This window comes from Tursiops truncatus, chromosome 15, assembly GCF_011762595.2.
Source record: "Tursiops truncatus isolate mTurTru1 chromosome 15, mTurTru1.mat.Y, whole genome shotgun sequence".
NCBI lineage: Eukaryota > Metazoa > Chordata > Mammalia > Artiodactyla > Delphinidae > Tursiops > Tursiops truncatus.
In genome coordinates, this window is record NC_047048.1 from 81,732,952 (window position 1) to 81,746,939 (window position 13,988).

Sequence of the window (13,988 nt, forward strand, 5' to 3'; positions counted from 1 at the left end):
CAGCTGTTGTAGCACTAATTTCTTCTGGGTATCAACCTCTATATTTCTGAATAATGTGCCTGTATTACTTTTTCTTGGTTTTTCATGTGTAGATACTGTCTACTGATTTCCTCCTAAGGAGGATAAGGATTTAGCTCCAATAACCTTTCTCTCCATCCCTGCCCCTCTCAGAGTGTTATGTCATCATTTCTGGCTGTGTCGGCATGCTTTTGCATGATTAAGACTACTTGAAATATTGTTCACAGCTCTGCCTTGTGTGTTCTATGATTATATTTCCCTTTTATCCACAGTCCTTTTCCCCTCGGAGTAACTAAATCTCAGTGCTCTGTTTGCTTAGTTTCTATGGTAAATTCAGCCCCAGACTCTGACAGAAGTATGAGTCTCTTGAGTACATTTGCACATCGGGTAGTCTGTGATTTTCCTCTTAGAAAGGTCCCCCCTTGGAGCTCTGCGTTCTCTTGCTAGTCTCTGGACTGACGGCTTCCTAGGCTTGCTGCACGGCTCTCAGCCCAGGAGGGCTCCTCCCTGGCTTTCATCTTGGGAACTCCCTTTGTTCTCTTCTGGGTTTTGGATTTCTCGTTTTCTGCATCTCTAGCCTTCTCTTCTTTTACTACCTCCCTTTGGTGGAGCACATCCTTTAGCAGGTTTCTGACGGAGGAGTACGTGGGAGATCATGTTTCTGAGAACTTTGCATTTCTGGAAGTGTTCCATTCTGCCCTCACACTTGGTTGATAGCTGTATTGGTTATAAAAGTCAAGGCTGGCCATCCTTCAGAGGATTTTGAAGCATTGTTCACTGATTGCCAGTTTCCAGTATTGCCCATGAGAAGTCTAAGGCCATTTTAATTCCTGATCCTTTTTCTATTTCTGGGGAAATTCTTCAGCTCTAGTTTCCAACTTTCTTTTGATTTTTTTTTCTGCTAACGTATTTATCATTTTCAAGAATTCTTTCTTTTCCACTTACTAGCTAGATATATATATATAATTTTCTTTTCACTGTGGATATTATCGTTCTTTTGTTGTTGTTCTAGAAGCTTTCGTTTTGATGTTCTACGTGAGGGACTATACAGTGGTTGTGGTCTTTCAAAGGTTTACATTCTTTTCACCGAGGAACGTATAGTTTCTGTTGTTCTATCTCCTGCATCATCTGCTACTTACGACTCACTTTGGACTAGGTTTGTGTCTCTGTCATTTTGGAGGTTTTCTCAAATGCCTGGTTATCCTTGACCATCCTTAGGTATTTATTAGTGAAGCACTAAAAAGCTGATGGGAAGCTGCATGGGTGAAGGTGGGATTTGTTGAATGGTGGGTTTGTATGAAAGCTAAGTGGGTAGGGACCTAACGGACACCTTTTTGGGGAATGTCTAGCTGTCAGTATCTGTAGTTGGTTTACCCTGGGCTCATTTCTCTACAGAGGAATCTTACAGCCTCCTTCCTGGCAGCATTAGTCCGGCCGTCATCTCTTAAGAAGGGAGAGACTGTACAACCTCACTGTTTCATGTGCAGAGTTGTCTTTACTCCCTCTATTTTCGGTTTCATACCTGACCTTGCCCTGGGTGGTCTCCACGTACGAAGATCCCCTGTTTAAACTGCTGGTTGTTAGAGGGGTTAGGGAGAGAATCTGGGGGCAAAACTCCTTTTACAGACTTGCAAATGGTCCTCCTGTTTTCAGCCCCACTGCTCTCCCGCCTCTGAGGCGCCTTGGGCCACCAATTCCTAAGCCTCAGAGCACGAGTAGACATGCTTCTGAGCTCTACCCCTCTGATCAACCTGCCAGCCCTTTTCTTTTGCTTTCTGTAGCCTGCTGTCCATGATAGGTGGCCCATCAGCTTTCCAGATTCCAGAATTTTGCCGACATCTCTTGTTGGCTGTTTTGTCTTTTCCTTTTTTTTTGTTTATCTGTGTGATTTTGCGCCTTTTAATTCTTTTCCTGTAATTTATTGGGACTTCAGAAGGAATTGGAGGGGAAAGCATGTGTTCTCCCTGACCACTTTAGCCAGAAGTTTGGAAGACCGTCCTTCCAAGGCACCCAGTATAGTCTTTGGCTCATGGTAGGTGCTAAGTCAATATATGTAGGTCTTATTAAACTGGCATGGCTGATTTTAACAGAAGCAATAACCACCTAAGTTTTGTGTTAACTTTTTTTTCTCCTGAAGGATTAAAAAAACACCAAATGTAAGCGGAAGAGTGGTAAGTTGTTAATAGCCCTTAGGAAGTAAATATGACATCACTGAGAAAAGACCCATCCTCACTGCGAGTTTCCTGGTTTAAAGCCATTTCTCCTAGAATATATCATTGATTCCTCCGGATTCACTTGCCAGCTATGGGCTTTCTGGGTGTTGAGGCTGGGTGGCTCCAGGAATTACCAGATTTCAACTCACCTTGCTGGTGGGGAAACTGAAGCAGCGAGAAGGAGAGTCTTAGGTGCGTCTGTGGGGTTGAGGGGCCCCAGTCTCCCTGACCTCTGTTAAGTACGAGAAACCTGGACTCTTGGGGGACCCCGTGTCAGGCCGTGTTTCCCCCTCTGTTGGGACAGCAGTCCCTAACGTCCTTCCTAGAGAGAGCCTGGCTAGCAGAAAACAGGTGTCCTCAAGATCACAGAGTTGTGCTCTGCCCATCTTATTAAAAAGAAAAAAAAAAAAAAAATTCCAAGCTGTTACTTAAAGTATGTGGTTATCATCTTGATGCTTGAATTCAGAGTACTTCCAGCCAGGTCTCAGAGCATTTCTTCAAGTCATCAGTGTTTATTGAGCCCCTTACTCTGTGCCAGGCTCCGTTCCACACGTGGGGGCACAGCGGGGAGCCAGGCAGGCAAGGGCTGGCTGTCAAGGAGCTCGTGCTGTCGATGAGGGAGGCTGACCAGGCAGAAGGAAACGAGCAAATAGGGTATGAGAGACCCTGAAAATTGCTGTGGTGGAATAGAAAGGGTGCCCTGGTGGGCAGAGCACTCCAGGGAGAGGGGGGAGCTGAGGCAACGAGCCTGAGGGGGACCGAGTTCCAGAGAGCAGAGAGGCCACCTGGCTGGGGCTGAGGGAGGATGGAGGTGGCAAAAGGGGGATCCGGGGGTCACAGGAGGGTTGGCCTGGAAGCTGAGAAGGTGAGTCCTCAGGAGTACTGGCAGGTAATTGACTCCATGCTCACATCCCTCTGATGGGGGCTGTGGGTGACAAGGAACTGGCTGGCTGTCACTTAAGGCCACCAGGGGCAGACTAGGGGTCACATGCTGCTGCCCAGGTCCACCCCCTCCCCGCCTCCTGCAGCAGGAAGCGCTGCCCCTCCCGGCTCCTGCCTGAGTCAGCGGCCCCAGGGCCCGGGGCAGCGCAGCATAGCCCGCGTCACCGTGAGCCGTGTCAATCACGCCAGCAGCACCGCTGGGAGATGAAACACATTCGCTTATAGAAAGCAAAGAAAGAACTTCTTTTGATAACAAGCATCTGTTAATGGGCCTCTGAGAACTGTATACAATTTAAACTTTTTATTAAAAACAAAACCAAAACATACTCATTCACCCTCCTGGGAGCCTGTGCTATGAAATTACAAACTGCACGGGTTTGTTTTTGTTTTTGTTTTCCTTTTAAACGTGGCTGAACATACAGTGGAGAACATTTATTTTGTTTTGTTTTGAACTACAACTGTGGGTTTTACTTTCGCCTCTTCTGCTTAAAGCTATCTTGGGTTCTATGTGGAGGGTCCAGACTTAACAATAAGGTGGGTCCCCATCCCTGGGAGAGTCCCCTCAGCCCTTGGACCCCAAACCCACCCCTCACTGGAGCCTAGAGTCTGGGAAGCATGGTTTCTTGCCCGGGAGAAAAGAGCCTGGGATTTTCTGTCAGCACCAAATGCTCCAGACCAAGAAGCCGGGGTTGGGAGGGTACCTCAGTCCAGTCAATGGGGCCAGGAACCTTCTCTCCTCCTGAGCACAGGCCTCCTAATTAGGGGAGGCCCAGCCAGCCCCACAGAGCAGCTCTGAACTGCTTTCCCCAAATACGGTCACGAATCCCACCCCTGCCAGGGACCAGAGTCCCAGAGGGACACCCCAAGGTACCCCAAGGTGGAGGCTCAGCTCTCAGGCTCTGGGGCCTGGCTGCGGCGGCCTCGGGCTGGTCCCTCTCTGCTCCGAGCCTGCTTTCTTTCTGCAAGTTGCAGAGTCGCACCCTGCACTGTGGGGCCTCCCTCACAGGATGCCAGGCGTGTGGCAGTGACTTCTTCGCTGGCAAGGGTTAACCAGGATCACCAACGACCTGGTTTACCCGACTGTATTCACTGAAGTTCTACCGTGGGCCAGGTACAGCTGAAGCTGCTGGAAGAGATCCCAGTGACTGACTCAGTCCTTCCCTTGAGGCAGAGAATAAGCGTGGATAAATCAGACACTGATCAGTAAGCATTATAAAGAACAGAAAGCAGAGTGACGGGATGGATGGATAGGACAGCCGGCAAAAGGAGGCTGCTTTTCGGGGTGGGGGTGGGGGGATGCTCATGGTGGCTTCCCTGAGCAGGTGACATGTGGTCTGAGACTTGAATGAGGGGAGCTGAGCCTCTGCAGATCTGGGGGAAGAGCTGCTGGGCAGCGGCCGTGGCACATGCAAAGGTCCTGAGGCAGGAAACAGCTTGGCGTGATCAAGAAACAGAAGGAACCCCAGTGCAGCCAGGGCAAGGGGAGGTATCGCTAGACCTAGGGATTTTATTCTGTGTGCACTGGAAGCCCCCAGAGCGCTTTAATTAGGACAGGGCAGTGGCGTGAAGTGAAGGTGCATAACAGAGAGAGCTGGGGTTTACCTCCACTTGTTTTATTCTCTTTTCACACGTTCTCTCAAGACACTTCTCTTCCTTTCTTTAGAACCGTAATCCCCTTGGTTGACTTTAATAACCAGCAGGAACATTTTTCAGGCTGTTTAATTTTATTAAAAGATTCAAATTTGATGATAAATGGTGGTGTGGCTGCCTTAAGCCTTGGATACAAGACTTGCTCAGTCGTGGACATGTTCCCACCACCCACCCTCATCCCCACCAGGAACACTGCCACACCGCCCACCCCCATGCAGTCTGAGACTGTAAATAAACAAATTATTTCTTGTACTTTGGTAAATATGCCATGAACACTCATAGCTCTCTGAGACCTACAGAGAATATTAACTCGGGTTTTTGGTTTTGTTTTTAAGAAGGCTGTGTAGATAGGGTAATTTCAGCGGGCTGATTGAACCCCACACAGCCGACAGAGGACAAGGGCTTCCCTCAGAAAGCACCATTAGCCTCACAGACCATTGTTGTTCAAGATCTGTGATAAGAGCCAGAGACGAGGGTTCGGGCAGAGGAAGGAGGGCGTGAATCATCGCACAGCATCCCGGAAACCCTTGAGCCCACCAGGATGCCGGTTAATTTCACAGTGTACAGACGAGGCTCTGGGAACACAGGCAGGGTCCCTGGAGAGGCACAGCCTGTCCCCACCTTGATGACAGCCCCCTCTGAGCACATTAGCACTGCAGCGAGCAGGCTGGGTGAGGGGTGGCCCTCCGCTCCCTCCTCCTCCAGATGTGACCGGGTACCCGCTGACCCTAGGATGGTCCCAAAGACGCGTCGGAGGTTTCCCTCCCTCCTTGTCAGCCAAGCACAGGGAATCTTGAAAACAGAGGACGCCTGTGCAGGGCTAATTACAGAGCACGTTAGTGTCACCGCTGTCATTAGTATTAATTACTTTCCAAAGGCTGGAAGCGCCGCTTTCCTCCAAAGACCTGACCCCGGCTGCCAGCCCTACACACTGGGGTTCGGTGTGGATGGGGCTGCCTTTATTTGCTTCCCGGCCGGGGAGGGCTGGATTTACCCGCTCGCCGTGTTGACAGCTCGAGGCCTGACTCGCAGAAGCACAGGCAGGCGCAGACAAGACGCCAGCAGTCACGACTCGAGAAAGCCGAGCGGCTCCCAAAGAGGCGAGCCGAGCCCCCTGCCAGCGAGCTGAGACGCGCCGGGAGCCCGAAGCAGCATCTTTAATTCATGGCTCGGGTTTCCGTTTGTATTGCTAAATTCAAATGAATCATCTTTAAACAACAACCCACGGACTCTGCAGAGCAGCGGCAGCACACGCGTGCAGAACCGTGTTTCCATTTCACTGAATCTCAAGGGCTCAGGGAGGGAACTGGGGTGCCGTCGGGCAGGGAGACGGGTGTGGTCCACCCCCCGGCGCTGGTCCGCGCGCTGCCCGGGAAGGTTGGGAGTGAGCGCTTAGGAACTCGGAGCAGTTGACGTTGCTGCGGTGCCCGAGTTTGTGGTCATGATTCGCGTTGCTAGCCGTGGTGTAGGCTCTGCAGGCGCTGTTGAAGCTCAGGTCCTGAGCCACTTAGGATGCAGGCCGGGCTGTGTAACCGTCCAGGACGGTCACGGGTGGAGGAGTCTGTGCCAGAAGGGAGTCCATGGGGTCGGACGAGTGTCCTGAGGCACCGTCTGGAAGTCAGAGACCAATTTCATAGCCACTGGAGGAAGGCCAGCCCGAGAACCAGAAGCAGGAAGGGGAGAGGGGCCGCTGGGGGGCCCAGCCCCCCACCACTGACGGGCGTCTGCAGCAGAGGCCTGTGCTGCGGAGGCCTGGAGAAGCCCCAGGCCACCCTGTCACAGAGCACCAGGGGTGCTTGGTAGGATGTGGGCCTCTTCTCCGGGGTGTCGGGACTGGAGCCGTCAGTGGGCCTTTGTCCGATGAAGAGCAGGCTTTGCCCGAGGGGGCCCTCCTCCATCTTGAAGAGCTCGTACTCCACGTGGGGGAGCCGGATGCCCAGCGGCAGGCACCCGTTGGTGGCGGTGACATCCCGCTCGGCTCCCAGGTACCAGGCCCCCGGGCCACCACAGCTGCTCGGCTCGGAGAAGTTGAGCATGGCCGTGGTGACCCGGTCCATGGGGGTGACACGGGCTCGCGTGACCTGGAACACCAGCTCGGTGCCGCCACGAACCCTGGCAGACGGCGTGCCCTTGGTGTAGCGGCCGGCTGCGTAAACGGTGAAGGTGGGCTGCCGGCAGGTGGGGTCCGAGAAGTGGTGGTAATACCCTTCCCAGGAGCGGTTGTGCCCATGGAAGGTGAAGACCCTGGTGAGGAAGAGCACGGCAGGGCGCACCTCGCACCCGGGGCTGACCCAGCGGCCGCCCAGGCGCAGGGGCAGGGCCGCCTGGCGGGGCAGCACGGGCGGGTGGTGCTCGTCGGAGCGGGCGATGAGGCTGCAGGCCGGGCAGGGGCGGGCGTGGTGCTGGCAGAGACAAAGGGAAGGCGGTGACTTCCGAGGCGGGGAGGTCAGGGTGCACCCGCGGCGGGCTGGCTCGGGGTCCCGCACCCGGCCGCCCGTCACCCCTTCCCTCCCCCCCTGCAGCCCGGACGGTCACTTCACTCTTCGTGGACCTCAGGCGGCTCCCCCATCCTCTGGGCCTTTGCACCTGCTGCTGCTTCTACCCGGAACTCCCCCCGGCACGTAGCCTGGCTGCCTCCTTCCCGACCTCTCAGTCTCAGCTCAGAGGCCTTAGAGAAACTTTTCCCAACCACCCCTTGTATGGTGGGCCTCAGCCCCTTCTGGTGCTCAGGGACGTGTCACGCCCTATTTCCTCTGCTCTCCACTCCTTCCGCTTCACTGGAGAGTGAGCTCCAGGAAGCCCAGGCTGTCTCTCTGTGCCTGCTCCATCGCCAGGGCCTAGCACAGTACCTGCTCGCAGCAGGTGTATTGGGCAAACGAAGGAAGGAGAGACGGATGGAACTTGTGTCCTGGGATTTGAAAGAAGTTGTCCTTTCCCACACCCGGCCTGCTTGTTCCCGAAATTCGACCGTTCACGTTTACTGCCTTTCTCCTGCCTGTTGTTACTTCCCCCACCCCCAACTCATTCTTTTTTAGGTGCTTCGTAAGGGCCAGGAGCTGTGCTGAGCACTTTTCATGCACTGTTACCTTACAGCCGCTAAAATTCTCATGCCCTTGGAACCCCTTGCTGAGCGTCTGTGCTGAGGCGTGGCTGAAAAGTTGCAAAGAGATTTGGCACAAAGATGTTCATGCTTGTGTTATTTATAATGGGAAACCCAGCCCCCTCTGTGCTGGTTGTCAGGTGCGGCCACAGTCCTCAGTTGCCCGAGGCTGTTTTCCTCTCGCTTTGGCCTTATTTACAGTTGCCCCTGTCTTATAAATTCTTATGAGCTGGGTTTACAGTAAAACACGTCAACAGGAAGCAGATGCTAAACCAAGTTGCGTGGGAGTCGGTCTGCATTCTGGAGTGGAAAAGCTCAGTCCAGGCCAAAAAGAAACCAGATACAGACTTTTTTTTTTTTTTTAAGGGAGCTGCTGCCCAGAATTTAGTTCAGAGCATCATTCTGAGAGGTAAATGTCCTGGAACAGCCGCTTGTCAAAGCAGGCGTCCCCAGCTTTTGCAGTTCCAGAAGGACACCCAGGGCCATGGGTGCACACAGGACAGGGAAGGGGAACGGCATCTTGAAGCGCCCCAGCTGGGAAAACAGCTCCAATGTTTTTTGTTCAAAAAACAAAAGATTTCCATAGATTGCTGCTGGATGAGTTTCATGCCAAACAAGGGGGCATTTGGGAGTTCCAGTTTAGAAAGAAAATATTGGATGATTGAGAACAGACTTTTTTTTTTTTTATTTTGGATTGCTACATTATAAGCTCTTCTTATTTATTTCTATGGTGAACCTAAAGTTGCCTTTTTCCCCATAATACAGAAAACGGTATTATTTTTGGTTTGGGGGATTTTGACCCAGAGGACTAGAAGGCACTTGGAAATGCTAATAAATGGCTACAGAAAGGTTTGTGATGGAAAGAAGCAAGAAAGCTGGGTAGTTAGCTGGAGTGCAGGTAATTGGAATGCTGGCTGGTAAGAGTCTCCTCTCATTTAGGCATTTTAACCCACATTCCAACTGTTGTTACACTCATGTGTATTGACAGGACATAGTGCATTACACCAAAATAATCTCAGGGCTGCCTTTCTCCCTCAAAAGAGATATCTTTTGCAGACAGGACATCTGGGGAATGCTGGTTGGTAATTTGGGGCAAGCAGTTTTCTGCATGGCTGGAGAACTAGCAAGACTTGAAGGTGAGAGAGGGAGAGAGAAAGCATTTCCCTCTCTGATGCTTTGGAAGGGGATGGAAGAAAGTACCTGTCTCTATCAAAAACCTTCCAGGCATCGTCGTGCACAGGTCCGGAGTTGCACGTGTTAATAAACAAGGCCCCAGCCAGCAGAACTCACACTTGTGTGCAAGCCAAACTCTTACTGGTTTCAGCCTGTTATGTAAAGTTACACCAGCAGCACATACAGTTTCTAGTTAACTCCCGGAGGCGACACCAGGCTTAGATGATTTTGCTCAAGCGGTGACTGATTAGGATTCTATATCCAGGCAATGAATTTGGGAATCAAATTGGTTTTCAATTAATTAACTTCTAAAAGTGTTCATGTTTACCATCTGGTTTGGGTTGTGGGCAAGGCTTGGGCTCCGGAGAGCATAAGGTAATGACTGATTCGTTACTTGGGGGGTTTAGCTGCAGTGTATCCTCCTGTGAAATTATCTTCCTTTTTCTGTTTTCTTATGCGGAGGGGGGCGGTTGGTGAGTGAACATTTAATTGAACATCCGTACATCTGGCCCTGCTGGTCCTGTATGTTCTGCTTGGCAACTGCATTGCAGGTTGCATGGGCCACCCTGGCTGGTCAGGCAGCAGGAGGGCAGGAGTCTGCAGCCCCAGAGCCTGGCCTGGGGAGACATGACATTGTCATCCTCCGTGCCCCGGGGTCCGTCCTCTCTGCATTCAGAGCAGTGTGCCCTCCTAACGAGGTGGTGGGTGCCGGTAATCACCCCCCCACCAGCGCCTTCTCGGCTCTAAGAAGGATGGACGTCAGACCAGCCTAGAACATTGGCTGCCCAAAGGGGAATCGTTTCGAGGTCATGAAGAGAACTCAGGCTGATTTTCTGATCACGAGGGCTTCGCGTTGTGCTTCTTCTCTGCTACCCAGATCTCTGGTTGGGAGGAGGGAGGTGGGAGAAGGAGAGCAGATGGGCTGAAACCTGGTGCCCCTCCCCCACACACACACTGGGGATGCTTTGACAAGAGGCTGCTCTCAGGGGTGACATGTTGCCCCGTCCGGTTTAATTCCGTAAGTGTCTAGTATACAGCAGGCACTCAGTACATGCTGAACATGTGAGGGTTGCCTGTGGGCTCAAAGAGCACTTGACAGGGATGCCTGAACTCATCCATTCCCCCATCCATCCGTCCATTCTCACTTTTGAAAGATATCCCTTGGGTATTTCCTACAGACATTCCTAACCCAGAGTCCTAACCTCGACTTCATGTTTACAAACCTCAACCTAAAATCAAAAGTTTCTTCTAATTGTGAATGTGGGCAACAGACCCCTGTAACTTCAGTGGAAACTTCTGCTTCGTGGCCGATCTTATATTAACAGTGTTGCAGATACTAGAAACACTGTTTACACTCATTGCTACTTTGAAATAGGGAGAATAAAGAATTGCCATTCATAGTAATCCCACCTCAGAGTGTTTTAAGACTTGGGTAACTCTTTTCATAGAATTGGTTTCTGTTTAAATCCCATGTCTTTTATTTTATGCTTTTACAAATATTTTTCTGAGGAGGGGTCCTGGGGTTTCACCAGACTCACTGGAGTGGTCACGAGGCCCTAGCCTTGCCCACCAGGCTCTGTGCTATGTGCCAGGAGAACTTTACATACATAAAGTTCAGTTTCTTTTTGCCTGTGTGCTCGTCGGACAAAAAAGGGCTATCAGATCTTCCCCAAATCAGGAGAGTATGTTTGTGATGTCTTTAAGCTGAAGTCTAGGTTAATTGACTTACGTGAAATTCACTTTGGGGTGGGCACATCTCAAAGAGAGGGCATCTCCCTTTAGACTGCAGCCTCCTGCCCAGAGGGTGGTCCATGGACCACCTGGGAGCTTGTTAGAAATGCAAAATCCCAGGCCAGACCCGCAAACTTGACTGTGCTTTCTAAGAAGATGCCCAGGTGCCGGCATCTTGAGAACAGAGTCTGAGAAAGCGCTGCTCCGCCTGATGTTACTATGACGGGGAGCGCTCAGCGCTGCTGGCTGTGGGGTAACAGTGGATCCACACGGAGCTTTCCAGAGGGGCCTCTGAGGGCTGTGCGGCCGCCTGGCAGAGCTCTGGAGGAGCCGCCCCCCTAGTTCATTCACCAGCATTTACTGGCCCAGCCCGTGTGCCAGCCCCTGGGCCAGTTGTGGGGACACGGAGGGGCACAGGGCCTCCCCCGCCACAGGTGATATTGGGAGAAGACGGTCAGCCAGTAAACAAACAGTGCAGCCCAGAGTGTGCCGGGTGCCGGGAACCGTGCAGAGTGGGGATGGGAGGGAACGTCTGAGCCGGGAACTGAGGGAGGGGGGACCTGCCCGTGCATAGCAGGGGCAGGAAGGGACCCTGCCGGGTCCACGAGGAGAATGTCAGGAGGACCACACTCCAGAAGACTCCCCAGGAGTTCCTTCTGTACAGACCTGAGAAAAGATGTCTCGAGCAGCGGGAAGAGCATGTGCAAAGGTCCTGAGGCAAGCAGACCAGTGCGGGTGGGGGGTGGGGGGAGGGGGGGCTGTGCAGAGAGGGCCCTAGGCAGAGGCAGATCCCACAGGCTGTCAGAGCTCGCCCTCCCGGGGCCCCAGACTCACCAGGGCACTCTGCAGCGGGCGCTGGTAACCGGTGGGCCGGTAGTGCCGCCGCTCCGCCCGGTCGGTGTGAATGTCCCCCAGGTAGAGCTCCTCCACCAGCCGGGGCGCGTCCCGGGGCTCGGGCTGCAGGCGGCGCTGCACACGGACCAGGCTGAGCTCGTGCATGGTGAAGCCCAGGGCGGCCGCGCAGTCCCGCTCAGCCCCGACACCCAGAAGCTCGTACAGGGCCCCCGGCAGCCAGGCCCGGGCGGCGGGCAGGCGGTGCGCGCAGGCCCGGCCGGCCCGGCTCTGGTCCAGGCGCCCAGCCACGTCGAGCAGGGCGCTGCGGCTGTGGAAGACGACGCCCACCTTGTGCAGGTGGTAGTCGGCCTCGGTGGCGCCCCGGGTGACCCAGGAGGCCCGGCGCAGGCGCACCTTGCCCTTGATGAGCAGTGAGTGGGCGGGCTCCCGGCACGAGGGGTCCCTGTAGTAGAACTGGTAGGCGCGGAAGAGGCGGTTGGGATAGAAGGTGTAGGAGCGGGTGAGGAACTCGGGTCCCGGGCGCACCTCGCAGCTGCGGGGGCAGAGGGGGGTTGGGCAGAGCAGTGAGTCCCCCAGCCTCGCTCCGGGATCCCCCTCCTACAGCCTCTGTTTCAGGCCTCAGCTCAGGGCTGGGAGCCTGCAGCCTCAGTTTCCCCAACTGATCTCAGCCCCACTTTGAGGGCTGGGGGCCTTCCACTCTTGCCTTGTGGCCTCAGCAGAAGCTGTCCTTCATGCCATCCCAAATGCCTTTTTCAGCGGACATCCACCCTCCTGGCCCGGCTCCCCGTGGGTCCCACGGCTCCCCCTTGGCCCAAGAAACACACAGGCTTTGCAGCCAGAGGACCCGGGTTCAAATCCCATTTCCGTTCCTCCCGAGGATCGTGAGCCTGGATAACGCCTGGCTCCTTCCTCTGGGACCGGGAGGCCCTGGATGCACAGTCAGGGTTTCGAGGAAGCAGCCAGCACAGTGGTGGCACCTGGGAGGAGCTTAAGAAACGGGGGCTCCTTCGCACCATTTGGGGAGCCCTGTGCTCTGAGCTCCTGGGGGCAGGGTCCTGCCTGTTCCCTCCCCGTTGGGTTCCTGGCACCTGGCCCAGGGCCTGGCACACACTGGACCCCCAAACCCTGGTCCTCGCTGAGTGAATCGTGAATGATGGTGCTTACATTGTCTCCCCGCTGGCTAAGCTGACGGGCCCCCTGCCACCACATTTCACCCACATCTGTGACAGGCTTGTTGATCTAAACCAGAGAACTTTTCCAGTGAAGGGTCAGATAATAAGTATTTCTGTCTTTGTGGCAGTTACTCAAGATCGTGGTTCTGGAGCTAAAGTAGCCAGAGACAGTATGTACATGGTGGGCGTGGTTGTGTGCCAATAAAACTTTATTTGCAAAGCCAGGCGTCAGGCTGGCCCTGACCCCGGGGCCCTATTCTGCTGGTGATGAAACCATGACTCCTAGACCCCCAGTCACACCCTGGCTTTGGGGTGGATGGTGGACAAGTTCCCCGGGAAAAAGCAGGCAGGTACCCCCTGCACAATGTTACGCTAACCAGGTGCCACCTGTACTGTTATTTTCTCGAAATGTTTCATACCAGCGCTGCTGGAGCAGGAGAAATATGTTCTCGCTCACCCTTTTCTTTCAGTCCTTCTGGTTATATTAAGGAGAGAGTCACGGTTGGAGTTCATGTGTCTTTAACACCAATCTCCCTTTTCTCCCAAAGTGAACAGACTCAGGGCCTTAGGCAGGCAGCGAATCAGGTGAAAATTTAATGATGTTGTTTTGTTTTCACTGACTTTCTTTTTTTGTTTTTTTGCGGTACGCGGGCCTCTCCCTGTTGTGGCCTCTCCCGTTGCGGAGCACAGGCTCCGGACGCGCAGGCTCAGCGGCCATGGCTCACGGGCCCAGCCGCTGCGCGGCATGTGGGATCTTCCCGGACCGGGGCATGAACCCGTGTCCCCTGCATCGGCAGGTGGACTCTCAACCACTGCGCCACCAGGGAAGCCCAGACTTTCTTTTTATGGTTTCCTCCTATTTATGGCAAGTGGCTCAGCTCCCCATAGCCATAGTGATCTTACGCTTCCTTTAAAAATAATCATAGTGCTGTAAGTGGGCACAGTATACCAATTATCCCCCAATAAAGCTATAAAAATGCATGAATATATTTACACCAACAAAAGCAAGTTGGTTTAAAGAAAAATCGTAAGGAAATACCAGTACAGGCAGTAGTTAAAAATGGAGAGAGGTGACTCACATGCCCGAGGGTGGGAAGATTTGCCCAAAGGAACGCAGCAGGTCACACCAGACAG

General features: G+C 53.4%; 1 protein-coding gene across 1 annotated transcript in view; it reads right to left on the bottom strand.

Moving 5' to 3' along the window:
* Positions 1 to 6,454: 6,454 nt before the first annotated feature.
* APCDD1L (APC down-regulated 1 like) overlaps positions 6,455 to 13,988 on the bottom strand; it is a 58,460-nt gene continuing 50,926 nt past the window's right edge. The window contains exons 6-7 of the mRNA XM_073793310.1: positions 11,662 to 12,214; positions 6,455 to 7,225 (exon numbers count right to left, since the gene is read on the bottom strand). Of these exons, the coding sequence (XP_073649411.1) occupies positions 6,455 to 7,225; positions 11,662 to 12,214 (1,324 nt within the window). The remainder of the gene's footprint in view (positions 7,226 to 11,661; positions 12,215 to 13,988) is intronic.